Source organism: Monodelphis domestica, chromosome 7 (assembly GCF_027887165.1).
Source record: "Monodelphis domestica isolate mMonDom1 chromosome 7, mMonDom1.pri, whole genome shotgun sequence".
NCBI classification, from domain to species: Eukaryota; Metazoa; Chordata; class Mammalia; order Didelphimorphia; family Didelphidae; genus Monodelphis; species Monodelphis domestica.
In genome coordinates, this window is record NC_077233.1 from 239,617,812 (window position 1) to 239,642,327 (window position 24,516).

General features: G+C 37.1%; 1 protein-coding gene across 2 annotated transcripts; it reads left to right on the plus strand.

The window, feature by feature from the left end:
• The first annotated feature begins 5,044 nt into the window (after nt 1-5,044).
• On the plus strand, nt 5,045-17,030 carry LOC103104191 (zinc finger protein 287-like). 2 transcript variants are annotated; one of them, XM_056806627.1, is made up of 7 exons: nt 5,045-5,157; nt 5,773-5,874; nt 6,979-7,483; nt 8,763-8,842; nt 11,579-11,705; nt 12,529-12,624; nt 14,239-17,030. In XM_056806627.1, the coding sequence occupies exons 3-7, from the start codon at nt 7,081-7,083 to the stop codon at nt 15,504-15,506; spliced, it is 1,974 nt and encodes a 657-aa protein (XP_056662605.1). In that variant the 5' UTR covers nt 5,045-5,157; nt 5,773-5,874; nt 6,979-7,080; the 3' UTR covers nt 15,507-17,030. The 2 variants fall into 2 exon arrangements, with proteins under 2 accessions (XP_056662605.1, XP_056662604.1); XM_056806626.1 differs by lacking the exon at nt 5,045-5,157 and adding an exon at nt 5,226-5,683.
• Nucleotides 17,031-24,516: the final 7,486 nt, after the last annotated feature.

Genomic DNA, 24,516 nt, shown 5'->3' on the forward strand with positions numbered 1-24,516 from the left:
ACAATGTAAATAATAATTATAGTATCTACCTTACAAGGTGGTTTTAAGGATTCAGTGATATAATGTATGCAAAGTATAATAAAAATTTTAAAACAACATAAAAATGCCAACTGTTATAATAGGTGTAATAGACAGTATCCCTATGGAAAAGAGAACCAGCTATGATATCAAGAAAGAGATCCTGGGAATCAATCTAAGAAAACTGTCCAATAGAGACACTATCAAAAGGGAAGTTTCATGAAGATTATATTGAAAAGAGCAGAGATTTCCATACCTTACAATACCATAAGTTGTGAGTTGCCTTGGCCACATATGTTCTCTACTTATTAATCTGGTAATAGGTTTTCTTTTTATTTTTTAATCCAATGGTTTGTCTATTTTATTATTCTCTTCATAAACCATCTCCTTGTCGTTCAATGGTCTTCTTACTTTCATTTTTAAAAATATTTCCTTTAGTTTTCAGGATTTCCAATTAATTGGTGACTTAAAATTTGTTCTGTTTTTTTTTTTTTAATTGCATGCCCAATTCATTGATCTGCAATTTCTCTATCTTATTGATGTAAGTATTTAGAGAGATAAATTTCCCCCTAAGTACAGTTTTGGCTGCATCCCATAAATATGTTGTCTCCTTGTCTCTTTAATGAAATTATTGATTTCCCTCCCCCCATGATTTGTTTTTTGACCCATTCATTTTTTAGGATAAGATGATTTATCTTCCAATTAATTTTTTAGTTTTTCTGTTGTCCATTTATGATAATAATTTTTTTATTGCATTCTTGGCTGAAAAGGATGCATCTAATATTTCTGCTTCTCTACATGGGGTTGAGAGGTTCTTATGCCCTATTGTCCATTTTTGTGAAGGTGTCAGTTATTGCTAAAAAAATGGTATATTCCTTTCTATTCCCATTTAATTTTCTCCAAAGGTCTATTATACCAACTTTTCCTAAAATTCTATTTATCCTTATCTTAGTTATCCTATCTATTTATCCTTAACTTCTTTCTTATTTATTTTTTGGTTGGAATTATCTATTTATGAGAGGGGAAGTTTAAGGACCTCCACTAATAAAGTATTATTGCCTATTTCCTCCTTTAACTTATATAAATTTTTTAGGAATTTGGATGCTATACTATTTGATGCATATATGTTCAGCACTGATGTTTTTCATTGTCTATGGTATCTTTTGTCAAGACACCTTATTTTATCAAGACATTTACTTATTAAAACTTCCTTACCTCTTTAAATTAGATCAATTTTTACTTTTGCTTTGTCTGAGATGATTGCTGTCCCTGCTGTTTTTATTTTAGATGATGCATTATATATTCTACTCCAACCCCTTACCTTTAACTGTATGTGTGTGTCCCTGCTTTATATATATATATATATATATATATATATATATATATATATTTTTTTTTTTTTTTAGACAGTATATGTGGAATTTTTTTTAATCCACTCTGCTATGTTTTTCTATTTTATGGGTGAGTTCATCCCATTCACATTCACAGTTATGATCACTAATTGTGTATTTCCCTCCATCTTATTTTCCCCATTTACTCTTCTTTTTCTCTCCTTTTGGCCTTTCCCTATTCACAAATATTTTGCTTCAGATCACTGCTTCCCACAATTCACTCTACTTTTTATCTATCTCCCCTCCCTCTTCTCTTATTTCCCCCTTCCCTCCAACTTCCCTATAGGGTAAGGTTGATTTTTAGAGTTGAGTGTGGGTGTTATTCCCACTTTGAGGTAATTCTGATGAAAAGAAAGTTCAAGCATTGACTGCCACTGCTCCCCATATTCTCCCCCACTGAATCATCTCTTAGGCACCCCTTCAGGTGAAATAATTTATCCCATTCTAGCTTTTCTGTTCTTTTCTTGTTTTTCCTTTTCTCTCTGTGTGGTCCTCTTTCCTGTCCTTTGATTTTTTTAAATATCAAACCATGCTATTCCACTTACTAACTTCATTCTTTCTATGTACACTTCTTACTGTCCCAATACTGATAAAGATCTTAACTATCTTAAGTTATTTAAGTACCTTGAATACTTTAATTACCTTAAGTATCTCAAGATATGAATATATTCAACTCAACTTTATTGAAACCCTTAAGTTTTCACTTTTCTGTTTACCTTTTTATGTTTCTCTTGAGAGTTGAATTTTCTCATCAAATTTTCTTTTCATCTCTGTTTTTTTTGGGGGGGGGGCAGAAATGCCTGCAAGTCCTTATTTTATTAACTGTTACTTTTTCCCTCTGGAAGATTATGCTATTTCCCCAGGTATCTGATTCTTGGTTGTAATATATCCTTTGCCTTTTGGAATATTATGCCTTTTGGTCCTTTAATGTAGAAGTTACCAGGTTTTATGGAATCCTGACTGTGGCTCCATGATATTTTAATTATTTCCTTCAGTCTTCTTGCAATACTTTTCTCTTAGGTTGGGAGTTTTTGAATTGTGCTATAATAGTGTTGAGATGTTTTACTTTAGGATCTCTTTCCCCTCTTATTTGTGGCTATGAGGGCAATTTTCCTTGATGAGTTTTTGTAATATGACATCCAGGCTCTTTTTTATTTAATCATAGCTTTCAGGTACTCTGATGATTCTTAGTTTTTCTCTCCTGGATCTGTTTTCTCAGTTGTATTTGAGAGAAGGTTTTGTCTTTCAGTATAGCGAGAGAGGAGAAAAGAGTGGAAACCTCCCTTTTCAAAGCAGAGTTCAGGGGAGACAGCTGATGTTTAAGGTTGGCTCAGAGAGAGGAGAGAAAGTTTGAAGATTTTCCTCCTTCTGCCTTCCCTCCTTAGCTAAGACTGCTCTCCCAGATTCTTCTATCCCTCTCATCTCCCCTCCACTACTCGAGACCAAAGCTTCTCTTCCCCTTGATCTGTTCACTCACACTTGATTCACAGCTTGGGGAAAAGAACTATTTTAATGTCAACTCAATCAGGATAATACAAAGGAATAATTAGCAGGAAATACTGGGAGAGTAAAGTGGGAGAAAAGGGGTCCCTGTTTCTTTCTAAACCCTTTCTCCTCCCTCCTCGAGTTTGGGGGGAACTCAGGTCTTGGTAGCCTGAGCCCCATGAGAGAAAGTCAGGTTGACTCACCCTGGGTTTGGTCCCTTGGCCACATTTCAGACTCAGGGCAACAGGAGCTGAAGTAAAGTTGGACAGAGATTTAAAATGTCTTTCTCAGGTTTCCTCTTCAATAGTCTTTTCAATTGGGAAATGCTGGGGGGAAAGATTTCCTGTCACAAGCAGGAAAAAGTGGGTAACCCTCAAGAGAAAGTCTTTTTCAACTTTCTCTCTTTGGATTCTCCTGATCTGGGATCAGGATCTCCTGTGCTGGGCTGCAACCTGCTTTGCCCTTTTATTACCTCAGACCACACAGAAGTGCATAGGATTCCAATCTACTTGCCTCAGGTCATGTAGAAGTGCTTCATGCTGGTCTGCTCTTCTGCTGGTTCCCTGATGGGCTCACTGGGCTAACTCTCCCTTCTCACCCCAATGAGATATGCCCCCCCCCTTTGTTTGGAGGTACTTTATTTTCAATTTTTATGTGTTTGGATAGTTTGAGTGAGCTGAGCTTCCCTTACCCCACCATTTCAGTTTCTAGTTGGAAATTTGCACTCTAATATTTTAAAATATACTGTTCAGATCCTTAACTTTTTAATTTATCTAAAAGAGGCATGAAGTCCCCAGCAATTATTGTTTTACCATCTAAATTGCTCTGTAATTCAGATGTGTGGGTAGCCATAGATAGGTATTATATTTAATATTGCTATCAGAATCCATAAATAAATTAACATTGCTAATAGAAAGGATTTGGAATGCACACTGAAACATATTATATTTTACTTTCTTCTTCCATTTTTTTGTTTAAGATCTCTTCCATAATGATTTAACATGTGAAATTTATATCAGATTGCTTACCATCTCAGGGAGGGGGTAGGGATATGAGGGATAGAGGATGAGAAAGAACTCAAAATTGTATTTATTTATTTATTTAAATAATACTTTATCTCCCCCAATTACAGGTAAAAACAATTTTTTTGACATTCATTTTAACATTAATTTTAAAAGACAGTTTGAGTCTGAAATTTTTAACCTCTCTCATCCCATCTTGCCATCCTTCCACTCCAAAAGGATAAGCAATCTGATATAGTTTTTACATGTGTAAGCATGTATAACATTTTTCTATATTATTCATTTTGTGGAAGAGCTCTCAAATGAAACAAGGAATGAAGAAAATGAAATATATGTTTCACTTTGCATTCCGACCCCATCAATTCTTTCTCAGAGAGGGAGTCTCTGGGGTTCAAATGTGACCTCAGACACATCCTCGTGTGAGCCTGGGTAAATCACTTAACCGCCATTGCCTAGCCCTTACCACTCTTCTGTCTTAGAACTAATACACAGTATTGATTCTGAGGCAGGAACTAAGGGTTTTTTTAAAGAATGCTGTTGTGTACACAGTGTTCTGCTCACTTCACTTTGCATCATTTAATGTATGCCTTTTCAGATTTTTCTGAAATCATCCTGCTTGTCGTTTCTTATAGCAGAATAGTATTCTATAACTATCATATACCACAACTTGAAACTCAACATTTAAATTTTTTTTAATATTAAAAAGTTCTTTTTACACGTAATTGGGGAAAACTAAAATATTTTTGTAAAAAGAAAGAATTCAGATTTAAATGAAGAAAGAACAATGCAATCCTAAAGAATGTATTGATCATAGAATAAACTCTAAGAACGATAAATAATGTTCTAAAAATATGGCATGGTAAAACATATCAAAACTTATGAGATGTGACAGAGTACTTGTGGGGGAAATCACATTCACGTGAGCCGTCTCTGCTCTGCTCTGCTAAAGAATTTCTGAAAAATCGAGGGAGAGCTCCTACTACACAAACTGGGATTTCGTACTGGAACTAAGATCTTGTAACTCCCTATTCCGACCGGAACTCTTTCCACTCCCTTAAGCACTAGAAACGGCACCAGAAACATTCTGGGAACCGTAGTTCTGACGGGCTAATGCTTAAGCATTGCAGGGGCGCAGATGCGCGCGCACCATCGTTGTCCTGACAGTACGAATAAGACCTGAAGTGGTACTGGCTTCTTATGAGGTCGGTCTCATGGTTGAGGTAGACGGATCAAACCCAGAGGTACTGATGACCTAGGCGTCCCCACTCCCTCCGCCCTGTCCTCCGAGTCCCCTCAAATTGTGTGTGTATGTGCGCGTGTGTTTCCCGTTCTCGTCCCCGCAGTTTGTCCTGGTGGCTAGAGGAGCCGCCGGAAGTTCGCCTAGAATCCCGGGAGCCTCGCCTCTAGGCACTTCCTGCTTTGTAAACATTTTTGTCCTCACCTGTTCTCCTTATGTCGACCCTCCCCTATGCACTTGAGATTGCGCAGCGCATGTAGGGACCGAGACTGACCTGAGGAGTGGGAGACCTGGACCCGAGATCTAGAGAGATAAGAGGGAGCCGGGGTTGGGGAGGGAGATGGGAAAGATGGGGAAAGAAGCTTGGGGGCATTGGTGCTCCGCCCAGCCGGAGGAATGAGCTTCTTTGAAGGATTGGAAAGAAGCAGAGTTCCGGGCTGGAATTGTGCGACAAGTGGGTCTTTTCTCCCCATTTCCCTCGGGAATGCGAGGCCTAGAATTCATCCTGAAGTTACATTCTCTTTTGTGAGGTGGCGAATTTTCATCAAGACATTTATTAGCTGTATGATCCCAGGCAGTGTCTTCTAACCTAATTTTTGTATTTGTTCACCCGTTTCAGTTGTGTCCAAGTCCTCGTGATCCCATTTGGAGTTTTTTTGGCAAAGATTCTGGAGTGGTTTGTCATTCCTTTCTCCAACTCATTTTATGAATGAGGAAACAGGCAAGTAGGGTGAAATGACTTTCCCAGGGTCACACAGCTAGTATGTCTGAAATCAGATTGTAACTCGGAAAGATGAGTCTTCCAGACTCGATGCTCTATTCACTATACTGTCCAGCTGCTCCAAAGCCTCAGTTTACTCATTTGTAAAAGGTGGGGGTGTTAAGGGGAAAGAAAGGGATAGCATCCCTTCCAGCTTTAAATCTATGACCATATGAGTTGGGTACTGGCCCTGCGATCCTGTCAATACAATATCCTAGTTGGATCTAATATCACACTGCTCTGTGATCCAATCAATAGCTTTCTCGATTAATACAAGTTGTTAACTTCTCTGCAATTTATGTTAGAAAATTGCTTAGACTCTAGGCTCCAGAGCACTGAGATGTGAAGTGACTTCCTGGTCCTAGATTGCCAGCTTTGGAATGGAAAATGAGCTTATTATGCCATAGCATCTTTTTTTTTTTTACCAAGAGACTTTGTACTTTAAACCATTCCGAAGCAGCTCAGGTTTTTCTGTCATACAAAGAAGGACATAGCATGTCTTTTTTCATAACATTCATACATTTTTGATGCCTACTGTGTTTAGGGTTTTATAGGAGATAACAGAGAAAAAATAAGATTGTCTCTTTCCTTATAGAGTTTATGAACCCAGCAAAATGGATATATTTTTCAGCTCTGAGCAGCATGGGTATGGTGGGAGGTATAATCAATTTGTGTAATTTGTCTGCACATATATATTTCTACAAAGAGGCAACTGTACTGGGAGTGCAGAGATCCAAAGTCCTGGTTCTTATGATTTACTTCTGTAGCTTGGTTAGGTGAGTTTCTTCATCTATGCAATACAGATAAATAAGACTTATTCTATCTAGTTGATAGAGTGATTGTAAAGATACTGTTCTGAAATTAAAACACTGCATAGATATGACTATGGGATGAACTTGAGCAAATGCTGAGAGTTTAACCTCTTGTTTAACTTAATATTTCACGGCTGTCTATTACTTACTTTTTGGGTCATTTGTATATTGTTTGTACAAAGCCTAGAAGTCTGAAGATGTGACTGGGACTCTGTGGTCCCTCCAGCTAACCATTATATATTTTTGCCTACAGCTTTTTCCAGAAATGTATTCAGGTAATCAACCTAAGTCTAAAGAGAATTGACTCTGCTGGGAATGCAGATTTGAAGTCCATCCTGATAATCCCATTTAAAAGATGCTGGCCCTGAATAAGATGACAATCTCCTTAAACACCCCAAACCTGGTTATACATCACCAAAACAGGGGCCTGAAAGTAGATGCCTCCCGGGATCAGGTAATCACCCTAGGACGAGAAAAAAATTTTGATCTAGAGACTTCTCGCCAGAGCTTCAGGTATTTTCCATACCCAGAGAAGGCTGGGCCCAGAGAGGCTGTGAACCAGCTTTGGGAACTCTGCCTTCAGTGGCTAAGGCCAGAAATTCACACAAAGGAACAGATCCTGGAGCTGCTGGTGCTGGAGCAATTCCTGACCATCCTGCCCAGTGAGATCAGGATTTGGGTGAAGTCACAGTGTCCAGAGAATATTGAGGAAGTGGTCTGCTTGGTGGAAGATTTGACCCAAACCTTTGAGGAGGAAGGTGAGAGCTGCAGAAGAATAAAGGGAAAGAGCAAAGTCTTGTTAGGGTATGAGAAGGGAGAATAAATAGCACAGATCGCAGAGGGGACTTTAGAAAAACAATAATAAAGGGAGGAAGCAAAAGGAAAGAAAGCAAGTTTCTGAAGTGAATGAGAAAGGAGGTACTATCTTATGGCACAGGTTTACTAGATGCAAAGCACATGACCACAAAATAGGATATACTTTTCTAGTTCTATATTTTTAAGTGTACAAATATCAAGCACAGTAAAAATATTTATCCCTCTTGTATACTTTTCACAGACTTTCCTCCAAAGCAGGGATGTCAAACTCAAATAGAAATAGGATCTATATATATATATGGATCCTTGCAGGCAGCATATTCACTTAGAAAATCACATAGTAACTATTTATGTTCAATTGAGCTTTCATTTATTTTGCTAAATATTTCTCAATTACATATTTTAAATCCTTTTTTCTGTCCTAAAATTGATACTTAGTATTGGTTCCAAGAGTAGCAAAGGCAGTGCATTTGGGGTTACTAGAATATGTCTGTTCCAATTATATTTTAATTGAGTTGTAGTAGTATTGCAGGCAGTATTGTCATGGGAGGTCATATGTTTGATATCTCTGTTCCAAGAATTTATAGGATTCCCATCCACGAATTAATGCCTGAACACTAGGCTCAGCATAATATTTTGCTTTAATAGTTCTTTTTTTTCTTTTAAGGGCCCTTTGAGGTCAGTCACTCAGCAAACATGTACTAGTGCTTACTATGCACCAGATACTGTGCTAACTAACCCTGGGGATACAAAGCAGGAAAGCGTATATGGCCCTACCAGATATACAGAGGGAAAAGATTAGAGTACAGTATGATCATCTGTCTTGCTCAAAGTCACATAAAAGGGAGTGGTTAAGTTTGTTTCTATTTCACACTACTATTATACATAATCTGAATTCTCTAATAGACACAAATACTCAATTTCCTAAAAGCCATTTTCTTTAAGGAAATTGATTCATTTTATAGTCTATTATTTGGGAAAAAAGGTAATTATTTATCAAATAAGTAAGTTACTTTGGAAAGACGTAGAATCACACACTCGATGGCCTATCTGATTGGAGACTGAATGGTTAAATCAGAACATTTGCCATGAACCAGAATTTTGTCCTTAGAAACTTGCTGTGACCACAGGAACAATATTATACTTCCAGCTGTGACTGTCATTCTCTCTAAAAAGTATCAGAACTTTAGGGTTGATCTTATTCCTGTCCTTTCTCAATAGCTTCATGTTCTTATGATTCTTCTCATCTTCAAGAAGAAAACACAGAGAAGGAAGAAATGTTCCCAGTAACAAAATTTCTGGTGAGTTGCAACGTTTTCCCTTTCCTCCTCACTGCAGTCATTAGTATAGGCATCTTTCTTTCCCTTTTCTTGGCTCTTCTGTGCTCAGCCAAAGGTCTTTCTAGAAATCTGATCCTTTGTTGTTTTCTCCTGGGAAGTGAGCACATCCTGGTGGCTAAATATTCAGTAAGGATATTCTCCTTTCTATTGGCATTCCCTGTTTGTTCCAACTTTCAGTAATTCCCGAAAAAAAAAACATTTAATTAAAAACTTGAGAAACATTTACATGTAAAATAATAGAAAACTATTTTATAAAAAACTGAATCTTTTTCAAGTTTGAGTTTTTTTTAAAGAATAAACTTAACATACTCTCAATACTACATTGCTTGTTTGTAGCCCCTGCTGAACTTCTTTCTTCTCTCTTCTTTGCATTGATGCCCTTTACCTTCTCTTCCCCTTTTTTTTGCCTCTCTATCTCTAATAACTTTTTGACTGTATATAACAGAATTCTGTTTTATACAACTGCTTGATTACATGGTTTGATGGGGATATGATTGGGGATGTAGACTCTGAATGATCACCCTAATGTAAATATTAATAATATTGAAATAGGTCTTGATCAATGACACATGTAAAACCCAGTGGAATTGCTCGTTGGCTATAGGGAGAGGGTTGGAAGAAGGGTAGGGAAAGAACATGAATCATGTAACTATGGGAAAATATTCTAAGTTAATTAAATAAATAAACTTAAAAAAATTCTATTTTATGCCCTGTGATCATCCTTTTTACTTGTTGGGTCTCTTTATTCATATTTTTGAAAGACATTCCTTTCCCTCCTCTAATTTTTAATTAAATGATTAAATATTATTCAATAATTTAAATAAAAGTTAAATAAATTTGTATAAATAAAATAATTTAATTTAGATCAGATATCCATTTTGTGGCTTTAAGAAATACATATTTTATTTTTTCCCCAATTAAAATTTTTAACATTCTTTTTTTAAATTTTGAGCTCCAGCTTCTCCCTCCTTCCTTCCCACTCTTACTCCTCTTCCTCCTACCCGTGAAAGCAAGCCTTTTGATATGCAATCATGGAAAATATCTTTCCATATTAGCCATTTTGTGGAAGAAATCTCAAGCAAAAAAAATTTTTTTAAGTAGAAAAAAAGTGAAATGTAGTATATTTCAGTCTTTATTTAGATGCTCAGTTATTTCTCAGGGTCAGATGGCATTTTTTATCATGAATCTCTGGGATTATCTTGGATTACTTAATTGCTGAGAAAAATTAAGTTGTTCACAGCTGTTCATCAAAAAAATATTCCTGTCTCTATATTCTTCTGGTTCTTCTCACTTCATTTTGCATCAGTTCATGTAAGTCTTTCTATACTTTTCTGAAGTTATCCTGCTTGTCATTTCTTATAGCATAATATAGTATTCAATTGCAATCATATATCTCAATTTGTTCAACCATTCCCCAATTGCTGGACAACCCTTCAATTTCCCATTCATTCCTGCCTCAAAGAGGTGCAATAAATATTTTTATACAAATAGGTCTTTTTTTTGTCTCTTTGGGATACAGACCTAGTAATGGTATTGATGGATCAAAAGGTATGCACAGTTTCAGAGTACTTTAAGCATAATTCCAAATTGCTCCCCAGAATAGTTGGATCAGATCACAGCTCCACCAACAACAGTCTATTAATGTCCTAATTTTCCAGCATCCCCTAATTTGGAACTTTTTGTGTTAGATGGTATGAGATGTTGGTCTAAACTGCTACCAAACTACTTTCTAGTTTTCCCAGCATTTTTTTTTCCAAATAGGGAGTCTTTATTCCTGTAGTTGGCAACCTTAGGTTTATCAAATACTGTGTGACTACAGTATGTTCTGTTGCTCCTGGGTCTGTCTACCTAATTTGTTCCTTCTTATCTATTTTTTAACTGTACCAAAGAATTTTGAAGATTAATGCATTGTAATATAGTTTGAGATTTGGTGCTGTTAGGCCCCCCTCCTTCCTACTTTTTTTTCATTATTAGGTTTCTTGACTTTTTATTTTGTATGGTTGTACAAAGTAATTTTCATATTTTTATTGGTATGGTATTAGATGTATAAATTAATTTAGGTAGTATTATCATTTTTATCATATGGCTCAAGCACAAACAAATGAGTATGTTTCCAGTTATTTAAGTCTTCATTTACTTCTGAAAAGAGCTATTTATTTTATGTAGTTTTAGTCACAAAATTCCCATGTATTTCTTGGATAATAATCTTTGATTCATGCCCAAGTAATTTCTGTGTGGTATTCAATTGGAAGTGGAATTGATCAACCAAATACAAGTTTTGTTAATTTGTAGGTTTTGGTCCTTTAAGAGGAGTGTGTATACTCATTTAAAGATTCCTATCTCTGAGAAGATAAGGAAACAAGTTCTTAGGACTAAGGTATCACTGAGCAATACCAACTAGTAGGAACAGATTATGAGAGGCAGTTTCTCACTGGCTAATGAACTTTAGTATTTCTCATGACTTTTTTAAGTTCTTAAAAAGCCCATTTTTGGGGCTGTGTCCTACACAGTAGGCAAACACAGTAGATATCCAAGATAGGCAATAAAGAAATTATTTGGGGTCATTTTTCAACCTTAATGTCAGAATTACTTTCCATTCACCCTAATTATTTTTCTGATAATATCCACTTTTCCTTTTATCAGTAAAATAAGAAAATTATCCTAGGAAAGTATCAATTTGTTTTTTGTTTTTTTTAGGAATCAGTGACATTCAAGGATGTGGCTCCTGATTTCACTTGGGAAGAGTGGGAGCAACTGGAACCTGTTCAGCAGGACCTCTGCAAGGATGTGCTTTTGGAGAACTATAGGAACTTAGTTTTTCTTGGTAAATCTTCCACCTTGTGACTCCAAATTTATACTTTTGGATTTTTAAAAAACATTATTATGGGGGCAGCTAAGTGGCTCAGTGGATTGAGAGCCTGGCCTAAAAATGGGAGATCCTGGGTTCCAATGTGGCACTTTCTAGCTGTGTGACCCCAGATAAGTCACCCAATCCCCATTGCTTAGCCCTTACCACTCTTCTGCCTTGGAACCATTACACAGTATTGGTTCTAAAATGGGACATAAGGGCTTATATTTAAAAAAAAAAAACAGGTTTTTTTAACTATTGCTTTTTAAAGATTGGAATGCTAAAGGTGAGTTTTGTCTTAGTTTGTTGAAACCAGATATTCTTAATCCTTTTTGAGTCAAACCACAGATTTTTTTTTTGCTCTTTGTTCTTAGGTAAAAAATCTTTGTCCTGTAGAACTAAAACTTAGACAATTTTGTTTATTCATTGCTATCTGTGATTTTGACCTTTTCCCATCATGTGTTCAACTGTGTCCCACTTTTCTGTCAAGTACCTAGTTCATGTACTTCCAGGTATGGGAAAGTTATACATTATTATTAGGAGAAACAAAGTTTCCTTGAAATCCATTTCAACTCTGTGATCCATTCCCCTGTATTCTGTGGGAACACAATATGAAACACTCTTCAGAAATTCTTTTATCTACTTCTCAAGCCTTCTTAGTACATTCTCTTTTCACTCATGAATCACTATCAAAGGGATCGAACTGTTCAGTCACTATCAATGGGATCCAACTGTTCTAGAGTGACTTTTTTTTCCTGGTAGCATGCATGCCCATTTACTTTTTCTTTCCCATGATTAGGGCTTTCAACTTCCAAACCAAATATGACCTCACAGATGGAACATATGGAAGTGCCATGGATGCTGGATTGTGAAGAGCCAAGAAGCATCAGTCTATGTGAGTGAATGAAAAGCTAACAGCTGGGAATTTACTACAAGCAATATATCAGCTGGTCAGTCAGGGAGAAAACATCTTTGAAATGTTGATCCAGGAAGCACTTCCCTAAATCTTTCAGGTATTTGGAGAAGGGCAGAGGCTAATTAGTTGTGTCCTGCATAGATTTTCAGTTTTCAACAAGCAGTATTTGCTTATAACCTTTCATTTTCTCAATTCCCATTCTCTTCTTAAACCTGATTTCTATGTTCATTAATTTATTGAAATTGCCACCATTGATTTCTTATACTTAAATCCTGGGATCTTTTCATTATCTTTCAGTCAATCTTTCTGCCTCATGTGACAATCAAGAAATATTTATTACATACTTCCTGTATACCAAGCACTATGCTAGGCACTAGGGATACAAATACAATGAATGAATTGCCACTCAAAAGGACCTTGCATTCAAATGGGGAAAAAAATAAGGTTGTGTGTTTGTGTGTGTGTATATGTAAAATCTACACAAACACACACACATACACAGAATGGTTAAAATGCAAGTGATTTGAGAGGGAGGACCCTGGCAAGAGGGAATCAGGGAAAGTTTCATGTAGAAGTTGATGCTCAAATTGAGTCTTGGAAGGTTTCTAATAATGTCCAATTTGGCTTTGTACAATGAGGTTAGAGAGGTAGACTGAGTAGGATGAACAGAATCTCAGGTTACCAGCATGGAATGGGACTTTACAAGTTATATAATTTAACCTATACTTGAACAAAATACTTTCTGTTAACACAGCCATTATGCTGTCATCCAGCCTTTGCTCGAAGACTTCTTTTAAACCAGTAAGCATTATTCAGCTATGCAGGGCATTGGGGATAGAATTACAAAGAATGAAATAACGAAATAACCCTTACTCTCGAGGAACTTGTAGTCTAAAAGAAGCATACTACCTCCCTAGGCAGCCCATTCCCGAATTTGTCCCAGGTGTTTATTTTGATTTACTTTAAACCCTTCAGTGGAAGGGCGAATAGTGATATTATATTAGTGCTACAATAAACTTAATCTGATAATTATGCACATAGTATATTAGAAAAGTACAGTTACATGTGAAGGTCTTGAAACCTGATCACCTTTCTTGCTTTCTTTGCTTATATTTCCTCAGTATCTCTTTTGTTTACCCTGTACCTTTATTTATTCTCAGAGAACAAATCTCTATTGATAGATACCAATGATGATAATAATTTGCATCATCTATTTAGCTTTCCAAAACTCTTTCTTTGTGAAATAAGAGGTACAAAACTCATTCGTTGTTGTAGTGGGAAAGAACCATGAACTTGATTTTATAAGACTTGCATTCAAATCTCAATACCATTTCTTAGAAGCTGTGTGAGTAGCCAAATCAATTAACCTTTTTGATTCTGTTTCCTCTTCTACAAAAAGATGATGATAATAATAATTTTACTACCTACCTCATAGGATTGTTGTTAGGAAAACACTTTGTTATACTAAAAGTAACTGTAGAAAAATGAATTATTTCATCATAAGCATATTCTATTTTATTATATTCCTAAAGTAACAATTTCCCTTTTTTTTGACAAAGGCTACATTTATATTTTTAAACTTTTTTTTTTCAGACTGGGATAGTGGACCTGAAGCTAAGGAGTTTTTTTCAAAGTGGGAATCTTCTATAGAAGAATCATCTCAAGGAGTGATAATAAAAAGAAATAATTCCTGCAACTTTGAACTGGGAGAAGCCTTCAAATGTTATGACATGTTGGTGAGGCAGCAAGATCAACAGGAAAATCATTTCAAGCTAGGGACAATCACTCATGAGGAAAATCCAAGCCTAGTTAGAGGTTATAAAAGCAATGAATTTGGGAGAAGCTTCAATCTGAGCTCAATGTTAATTACACAACATAGAATTCCTTTAGTAAGCAGTCTTTCTAAATATGATATACATGGGGAAAGCTTCAGAGATAATTCAGAACTAAATAAATGTCCAAGAATCTATTCAGAAGAGGAATCTTTGAAGTATAAAGGATTTGAGAAAGTTTTCAACCAGGATTTACAGCTTAATCTCCATCATACTCAACATTCTAGAGAGAAATCCTATAAATGTAATGAATGTGGGAAAGCCTTCACTAAGTGGGCAAATCTTACGCGACATCAGAGAATTCATTCTGGAGAAAAACCCTTTAAGTGTAATGAATGTGGGAAAGCCTTCACCCAGAGAGCACAACTTACCCAACATCAACTTACCCATAGTGGAGAGAAACCATTTAAGTGTTATGAATGTGGAAAGGCCTTCACTCAAAGGGCACATGTAACTCAACATCAACTTACTCATAGTGGAGAAAGACCTTATAAATGTAATGAATGTGGTAAAGCCTTCACCAATCGAGGAATACTAACTGATCATCAGAGAATTCATTCTGGAGAGAAACCCTATAAGTGCAATGAATGTGGGAAAGCCTTTACCAAGAGAGGAATACTTACTCAGCATCAGAGGATTCATTCTGGAGAGAAACCTTATAAATGTAAAGAATGTGGGAAAGGCTTCAATAGGAGTACACATCTTACTTTACATCAACACACTCATAATCAAGAGAAACCATTTAAGTGTAATGAGTGTGGGAAAGCCTACAGCCAGATTTCACAGCTCAATACTCATCAAAGAGTTCATTCTGCAGAGAAACCCTATAAATGTAATGAATGTGGGAAAGCATATAGTCAGATTTCACAGCTCAAAATTCATCAAAGAGTTCATTCTGGAGAAAAACCCTATAAATGTAGTGACTGTGGGAAAAGCTTTAACAGGAAAACACATCTTACAAGGCATCAGAGAATTCATAGTGGAGAGAAGAACCTTGCCCATAATAGAGACTTAATGAATGTTTATTGAATTGAAAATCAATTGAATTGCTTTGTTGAATTCTAAGTAGCCTAAATAGCATTGCCATAATTTACAAAACTAGCTACTTTTCAAAAAAGAAAATGTTAGTCATGCATGCTTGATGAAGTTATGCTGATCTTTTAATAATTTCTACATCCTTATTATTTTTTATTATTAATTTAATAAGTACATACTTTTCTGTCTACAAAGAAAAAAGATTGTGTAGAACACTGCTAATCTCTGTTATGGATAATGTTTTCAAGTATATATTAAATTTAATATTGCACTACTAGTATAGCTGTGTGTCATGTATTCCTTTCTGAGCTTTCTTTATGTATTTTTTCTAGTATTTTTATTGACATGTTTGTCTTTTACCTCTCTTTTTTTTTGTGGCATAATCAGTACCCTTCCACTTGTTCCAATTCACTCACCTTAAATAAAAACCCTCTCTTATAAAAAATATAGTCAAATAAAATAAATCTATACATTATTCATTTTTGAAAGTGTATGTTTCCAATTGTACAAAAAATCAAGCCATTCTCCAATTGACAAATGGGCAAGGGACATGAACAGGCAGTTCGCAGCCAAAGAAATCAAAACTATTAATAAGTACATGAAAAAGTGCTCTACATCTCTTATAATCAGAGAGATGCAAATCAAAACAACTCTGAGGTATCACCTCACACCTAGCAGATTGGCTAACATGACAGCTATGGAAAGTAATGAATGCTGGAGGGGATGTGGCAAAGTGGGGACACTAATACATTGCTGGTGGAGTTGTGAATTGATCCAACCATTCTGGAGGGCAATTTGGAACTATGCCCAAAGGGTGATAAAAGACTGTCTGCCCTTTGATCCAGCTATAGCACTGCTGGGTTTGTACCCCAAAGAGATAATAAGGAGAAAGACTTGTACAGGAATATTCATAGCTGCATTCTTTGTGGTGGCCAAAAATTGGAAAACGAGGGGATGCCCGTCAATTGGGGATGGCTGAACAAATTGTGGTATATGTTGGTGATGGAATACTATTGTGCTAAAAGGAATAACAAAGTGGAGGAATTCCATGGAGACTGGAACAACCTCCAGGAAGTGATGCAGAGCGAAAGGAGCAGAACCAAAAAAACATTGTACACAGAGACTGATACATTGTGGTACAATCGAAGGTGATGGACTTCTCCATTAGTGTCAATGCAATGTCCCTGAACAATCTGCAGGGATCTAAAAAATACTATCCACAAGCAGAGGATAAACTGTGGGAGTAAAAACACCGATGAAAAGCAACTGCTTGACTACAGGGTTGGAGGGGATATGACTGAGGAGAGACACTAAATGAACACAATAATGCAAATTCCAACAACAGGGAAATGGGTTCGAGTCAAGAACACATGTGATAACCAGTGGAATCGTGCGTCGGCTATGGGAGAGGGAAAGGTGGGGGAAGGGGGGAGGGGAGGAAAAGAAAATGATCTTTGTTTCCAGTGAATAATGTATGGAAATGACCAAATAAAATAATGTTTAAAATTAAAAAAAAAAGTGTATGTTTCATCTAGTATCTCTATTCATCACCTTGTTGCCAAGGTGGCACTTCACAATCTGCACCAGATGGCATCTAAGTCTTCCCAGGTTTCTCTTAACCTTTTGTCACTTCTTATATCTTAGTAATTCTCCATTACATTCCATATGAATTTTCCAGTTGATGAGTTCCTCCTTAGTTTTATGCCCTATTCTACAATAAAGATTGATGTTATGAATATTTTTATACATATGAGCCCTTTCCCACTTTCTTTGATCTCTTTGGAGTACATGCTTATTAATGGTATCATTAGATCAAAATTTAATGACTTCTTGGGCATAATTCCAAATTGCTTTCCAAAATGATTGAATTAATTCAAAATTCCCCCAAGAGAACATTAGAGAACCAGTTTTCCTACAGCCCTCCAATAATTGTCATTTTTTTGGTAGTCTTTGCCAACTTAATGGATCTGAAGTGGAACCTTACAATTATTTAGGACCATTTATAGTCCTTTTTCCACATTACTTCCTGTCCCTTCCTCCACTTTATGGAAACCAATTGCAGTCTTTCAATTTTCCTAGCACTGCCCAGGGGCAGGGCAGTGGCCTCTGGAGTCATCACCCACTTTAGCAAGTGACTTGGTGAACTCTCGCTTAGTGTTAAATAGGGGTAAGATTTTGATTAATTTAAAAATTACTGATTGAAAGACAAAGTTTGATTTGCTCTTCACAAAATTGAAACCCAGATCATCTGACTCTACATCAAGTATTCTTTGTATTTTAACACAAAGTGTTTTGGAGGTAAGAGAAGTAGATGGAGTCATGGTGATGTGGATGACAATATGATTGTGACCAAGTTACAAATTAGAAGCTATCATGAGATGGTTTTCCAAGTTGTTCTAGAAAGAGGGACATTGTATGTCTAATTAGGATGGAGACCTATTTTTTTATTATTTAAACTTGTTTCTGTTAAGATCAGCATGGTGTATTTGGAACTATGCCCAACGGGTGCTAAAAGACTGCCCTTTGATCCAGCCATAGCACCACTGGGTTTGTACCCCAAAGACATAATAAGGAGAAAGACTTGTACAAGAATATTCATAGCTGTGCTCTTTGTGGTGGCAAAAAATTGGAAATGAGGGGATGCCCATCAATTGGGGAATGGCTGAACAAACTGTGGTATATGTTGGTGATGGACTACTATTGTGCTCAAAGGAATAATAAAGTGGAGGAATTCCATGGAGACTGGAACGACCTCCAGGAAGTGATGCAGAGTGAGAGGAGCAGAACCAGGAGAACATTGTACACAGAGACTGATACACTGTGGTACAATCCAATGTAATAGACTTCTCCATTAGTGATAACTCAGTGATCCTGAACAACTTGGAGGGATCTATGAGAAAGAACACTATCCACATTCAGAGGAAATACAACTGCTTGAATATATGGGTCGAGGGGATATGATTGGGGATGTAGACCCTAAATGAACCTCCTAGTGTAAACACCAACAACATGAAAATAGGTTCTGATCAAGGACACATGTAATGCCCAGTAGAATTGAGTGTCAGCTATGGGAAGGGTAAGGGAAGGGAGGGAGGGAAAGAATATGATTCTTGTAACCAAGGAATAATGTTCTAAATTGACTAAGTAATTTAAAACACACACACACACACACACACACACATACACACACACACACACACACAAAAGATCAGCATGCTGTGTTTAGACCTGAGCTCCAGACTTCCTTCATACTGAATTCTCCAATTACAATCTTCTTTTCTTCCAACTTGGCCTTTTGTCTGGAAAGTAAAAAACAATGGGAAATTAGTGTCATGTCTCTTGCCTTTGGAGCTGTCCATAGATAGGACCTTCAATTTGGAGCTAGTGTTTCACAGTATAAAATGCATAAACAATTCTTGTTAGGTAACCAGATGTGGCAAATAAGAGAGATTTTCATCTGCAGGGATCTATGAGAAAGAACACTATCCACATGCAGCAGAAAAACTGTGGGAGTTAAAACACCAAGGAAAGGCAACTGCTTGGCTACGGGGGCTGAGGGGAAATGGTTGGGAATGTAGACTCTAAATGAACATCCCAGTGCAAATACCAACAACATGGTAATGGGTTTGGACCAAGGACACATGCAATACCCAGTGGAATCGCCTGTCGACTATGGGAGGGGAGAGAGGAAAAGAAAATAATTTTTGTATTCAAGAAATAATGTTTGAAATTGACCAAATAAAAAAATGTTGAAGGAAAAAAAAATGAGATTTCCAAACTTGCCTTGGATCTACCTTATCAGGCTAAAGAAGGCACTCATACCTCCATTTGTAATCAATCCAGTTTCAGTTTTTGATTTGGGCTTTATTTTTATATTTAATAACTCACCAGGTAGTAGTGCTGGTGAAGTCTGGGGAGGAGATGAAAGTGTCATATTGGGGGGCTGCTGGGTAGCTCAGTGGATTTAGAGTCAGGCCCAGAGAAGGGAGGTCATGGGTTCAAATTTGACTTCATACACTTCCTAGCTGTGTGATCCTGGGCAAGTCACTTAACTGCCGTATCCCAGCTCTTTACCACTCTTCTGTCTTAGAATCAATACTGATTCTAAGACAGAAGGTAAAGGTTTTTCTTTTTCTTTTTTTTTTTAAAGTATCATAATGGCATAGCTGAATCAGATTTGGAGAAGTATTCCTTCTCTCCCATCTTGTTGGCTCCCTCCCCCAATTTCATGTCAATAACTTATCTTCATACTATAGCAACAAACTAATTGGAGAAATGACTCCTCCAAAATGTGCTAGTGGTTCACCATGTAAAGCTTGCCTATATCTCTCTACCTATAAATGAAGGTTCTTACTGTACTGAATTTTGGGGATACAAATGCAAAGATAGTCCTTGCCCCTAAGACACTTCCAATCTAATAGGTGATCAAACAGGGGTCCTTTGCTTTTTATTTATTTTTATTGTTTTATTTTATTTTGTTTAAGTTTTGAAGATTTTTATTTAATTAATTTAGAATATTTTTCCATGGTTACAAGATTCTTGTTTTTTCCCTCCCCCACCCCCATCTCCTTCCCATAGTTAATGCACAATTCCATTGGGTTTTACATGTGTCATTTATCAAGAACTATGTCCATATTATTGATATTTGCACTAGCATGATCATTTAGAGTCTATATCCTCAATCATATGCTCATCAACCCATGTGATCAAAGAGTTGTTTTTCTTCTGTGTTTCTATTCCCACAATTCTTCCTCTGAATGTGGGTGGTATTTTTCTCATCGGTCTCTCAGAATTGTCTTGCATCATTGCGTTGCTGCTAGTAGAGAAGTCCATTACATTTGATTGTGCCACAGTGTATCCGTCTCTGTGTACAATGTTTTCCTGGTTCTGCTCCTCTCGCTCTGCATCACTTCCTGGAGGTTGTTCCAGTCCTCATGGAATTCCTCCAGTTCATTATTCCTTTGAGCACAATAGTATTCCATCACCAGCATATTCCACAATTTGTTCAGCCATTCCCCAATTGAAGGGCATCCCCTCAGTTTCCAATTTACTTTGGCATTGAAAATTATAAGAAATGGTGCTACCACATGGGAGTATATTGGTGCACTATTCTAAAACAATGACACATTTGACTTGATCATGTTTCCAGAACTGAAAGTGGTTGGGGAAAGTGGGGATATGGGAGGGAGTAGCAGAGGGCAGTAAGGAGGTTGGTGTAGCTGTGGAGACAGGCTAGCAAACAGGGAGTGAAGCATGGCTAGAACTTTCCTAAAATAATGGGCCTGGTTAGTCAGAGCATGGTCTTCAGCGGAGAGCAAGGTAATTGGCCAAGACCTTAAAAGTCCTTTCCCTCTAATAATTGATGCCTCATGCGATTCCCCTTATGTATAGCTCTCTGCTGGGCCCTGGGGGTTTGTGATTCTTAAAAATACATAGCCAAGTCTACCAAGATGGGTGGCTCCCCAAAACTGCAACTGACCTTGGTAATTTTTTCAGCATCATTCCTAGCACCAGTGAACGCTGTTACTGCTGCCATTTTGCTCTATTATTTCCCAGACTCCCAAGATCATGACCTGGACTTCTCACCTTTGAATACTGATTTGTTTAAGATCAAGAAAGCACAAACACTCTAGACAAGTGGCCATGTCCTTACAAGGTGAAAGCTTTTAAGAGTATTGCCTTACTTGAAGCTACAAAGGAGAGGTGTGACTTGGCAGCAAAAGACCAGTCATCCACAGTACTCTTTAAACGATGACTGTCAGTTCACTTCATAGTGTCTGGTTTATGATCTTTTGAATGATATGCATCAATTTATTATCTTTAAATCTGAAGGGCTTCGGTAAAAGATGAATCATGAAGATATTAAAGATGCATTCAAAAGCTGACTAATAGGCAAGGTGTTCATGGATCAGACTTGTGGATATACTTCTGATATTTCACATGATTGATTTCTGAATCCTTAAATTGGATTGGATTAAAATTTTGTTGAACTTGAAAATTAAGCTTGGATTATTATTTAGTCTGAAAGCTAGCGGACAAGTTGTAAAGGTCTTTTGAAATGGCAAAGACTTACACTTAACATCTGAAAAAATGGTCAGATTCTGAAAAAGGTTTCGGCCAGGGTTCTGCACCCTGAAAACCCCCAATGCTAAAAAGGTATAATAAACGTTCAGTGGAGCACTTACTCTGTGAGCTGCCTCGCTGACGCCACGCTGCAGATTCCTCTCTCTGTCTTATCTATTATTTGCCATATGTCTCTCCTTCCCTAGTCCTTAAACTCCTTCCCCATTGTTTGGTAGTCTCTGGCTTCCCTCCAGAGGTAACTAGGACTCAAGCATGGATTTTTGGAGAGGCTGGAACTCTTCAAAATCATAATAATTTATTATTATATATGCATGTATTTATACCTAGAATTTTGTAACTGCAAGTGTCATCCTTCCTCTGGGTGATGCAAATGAATTGATATTTCTTGCTAGACAGAGAATGTATGAATGCACTCGCATTTTCACATAATTCTACTCATTAAGGCTCTTTTCCCCTAGCCAAGATCTTTGTGTATTAGAAGTTTGTTCTTCCAATATGAAAATGTTTTGCATAATACCAGTATAACCCAGATTGAATCGCCTCCAGCACTGGGAGGGAGATAAGTTCAATCATATAACTTGGGAAAATTTGTGTGGAAATTTATTACATGTAATTGGTTATGTGTGTGTGTGCTTTTTCTTCTTCCTCTGAGATATTGATCATATGTGGAGTCCTGAGAGGAAAAGCTATAAATATTTCCATAAATGTATATTGAAAATCCACATGAAAGAAGGGTAGCTCAGTGGCCCAGCAGATAAAGCACCTGGCCTGGAGTCACACTAACCTAGGTTCAAATCTAGTCTTGGACACTTCCTAGCTGTGTGACCCTGGACGAGTCACTTAACCGTTTGCCTAACCACTGCCCTTCTGTCTTAGAGTTGTTACTAAGATAGAAAGTAAGGGGTTTCAAATCAAATTCATATGAAAGAAGGGGAGATAAAACCTTGCTATCTATCTGTCACCATCCTAGAAGGTAGGAGCATCTTTAATAAATCAGAGATGGGGCTTTCTCTGTACAAAAAAAAAAAAAGGAAAGTTGTGAAGTTACCTTTGAATAGTTATACCATCACCCCAATCGGTACGTAGATCTGGAAAATTGCAGCATGAGCTGTCTGTACTGAACATCCTTTTGGGTTCCCTCTATTTCCCTTTCCTAGTACAGATTCTAGGTCCTTATATAGTCATGCATTTGGAGAGGCCTTTGCTGCCAAATGTAGGAAGTGAGGGGTGGAAAAAACTAATCAGGTTTCATTTCAAAACTCCAAAAACTCACACAAGAGCTCATTCAAATTGCTCTAGTGGTTTGTCCAACCTCATGACGTGTCATCTTTTACCAACCTTTGGTTAAACTTCTAGCTCCCATCTCTTACACGTATCCCCATCTCACTGTGATGACCTGGGCTCCCAGACTGTACTCTGTGTGTATATTTATGGTGATGGATGGTCATTTTACTTGACACTAGACTTCTTTGTGCCCTAAGTTGTCATACTAAATAGACCAACAGCTAGCATAGGTCAGCTTCTTGGGCCAGCCCACAGTGGTGACCCGACTCTCCTTTCAAGTTGCAAGGTCTTGTTATGCTTTATTTTTGGAAGCAGTTTGTGTGAACTTTAACTGAGTGCTCTGGAAAAAAGCACATATTGCATGACTTAAGAGAAAAGCTAGAAGAATTTGAGAAAAGCCTTTCAATAGCTAGGCCATGGCTAAAAATATGATAAATTATTGGCAATAATAGATTCAGAATTGGAAGGGACCTCAGAGGCTATCAAGTCTGACTTCTTCATTTTATAGATGCGGGAACTGAAGCCTAAAGAGGCTGTGACTAGGCTAACGTGTCATTAAGTCTGAAGCACAATTTGAACCTAGGTCTTCCTAACTCCAAGGTCAACACTCTGTGAATGACATTACCTAGCCACACTCCCAAAGTCCTAGTAAAAACACATTTGCCTGCTTATCAAATACAGAAGGCTTTAAATGAAAAGGGAATGGAGAAAACTGCCCACCTAGGTCTTAAAAAACCTAGTACTGTAAAAAATAGACTCGAATACAGGACTACAATCCCCATTAGCCTTTGCTCCACTTCCCCAGAATGCCTTGTGATCTCACCTGGGCCAAGATCGAGAAGGTATTTAAGTTGATTCAAAGGCTTTTGAGGGGCTCTTGGCTCTTTTTGGTCTTCCGTTTGGAGCAGGCTTGTCTCTTGCGTGATGTGAGGTTATTTTGTCTAGGCCTCTGGCCTAGGCACATGTTTCTTACTTATATATTCTTTAATCTTTAACCTTTAATAAACCTCTAAAAAATATAATACTCCTTGCAGAGAGAAATTCATTTCTACCTGCCTCACTCTCCCCATCTCCCCTAAATTTTAACTGTTACAGTACCAAAGAGAGCAGCAAGTAGGTACTATATAGAAGGAAGAGCAGAAAAAACTAGTAGCAACAATGGGAAAAATATTTGAGAGCCAGCAACAAATCCACAGTTGCAAGTATCTATGTAAAAAAGTTGCTACACTGAGGCAATTTTGATTTCTTTGACTCTTAAAAGGAAGAGGACAAAAACTTAGTGATTGTATATTAAGAAAAGATGCTTCAAAAAAAAAAATCCAAGATTCTGCGGGGAGAAAAATAGCAGAGAGCATTTGGTCATGATCAATTGAGGTAGACATTTTAAAGTATGCCAGAGGGAACAAGAGTAGGCTGGATTGCCTCTGGGGGAAACAGTTCTTTTGAAGGTTTCCACATGAAAATAAACGACTTTTTAAGATCAATATTCTAGTCATATTTGAGGGCTGAGTGAGTGAGTAATGGATTATTAGTTTTTGAAGAACTAAAATGAAGGATCACTCAAACAGTGGACACATGTAAGCAGCAACAAATTACAAATGCAGCAGCAGTGAGGGATGTTATCAAAGGAACACAT

Excerpts from the sequence above, each read along its gene's own strand:
- LOC103104191 (XM_056806627.1), top strand. The coding sequence starts at position 7,081 with ATGCTGGCCCTGAATAAGATGACAATCTCCTTAAACACCCCAAACCTG. Across the intron at positions 8,843-11,578 it reads TCCCAGTAACAAAATTTCTG|GAATCAGTGACATTCAAGGA; the intron begins GTGAGTTGCAAC and ends TGTTTTTTTTAG. Across the intron at positions 11,706-12,528 it reads TAGGAACTTAGTTTTTCTTG|GGCTTTCAACTTCCAAACCA; the intron begins GTAAATCTTCCA and ends TCCCATGATTAG.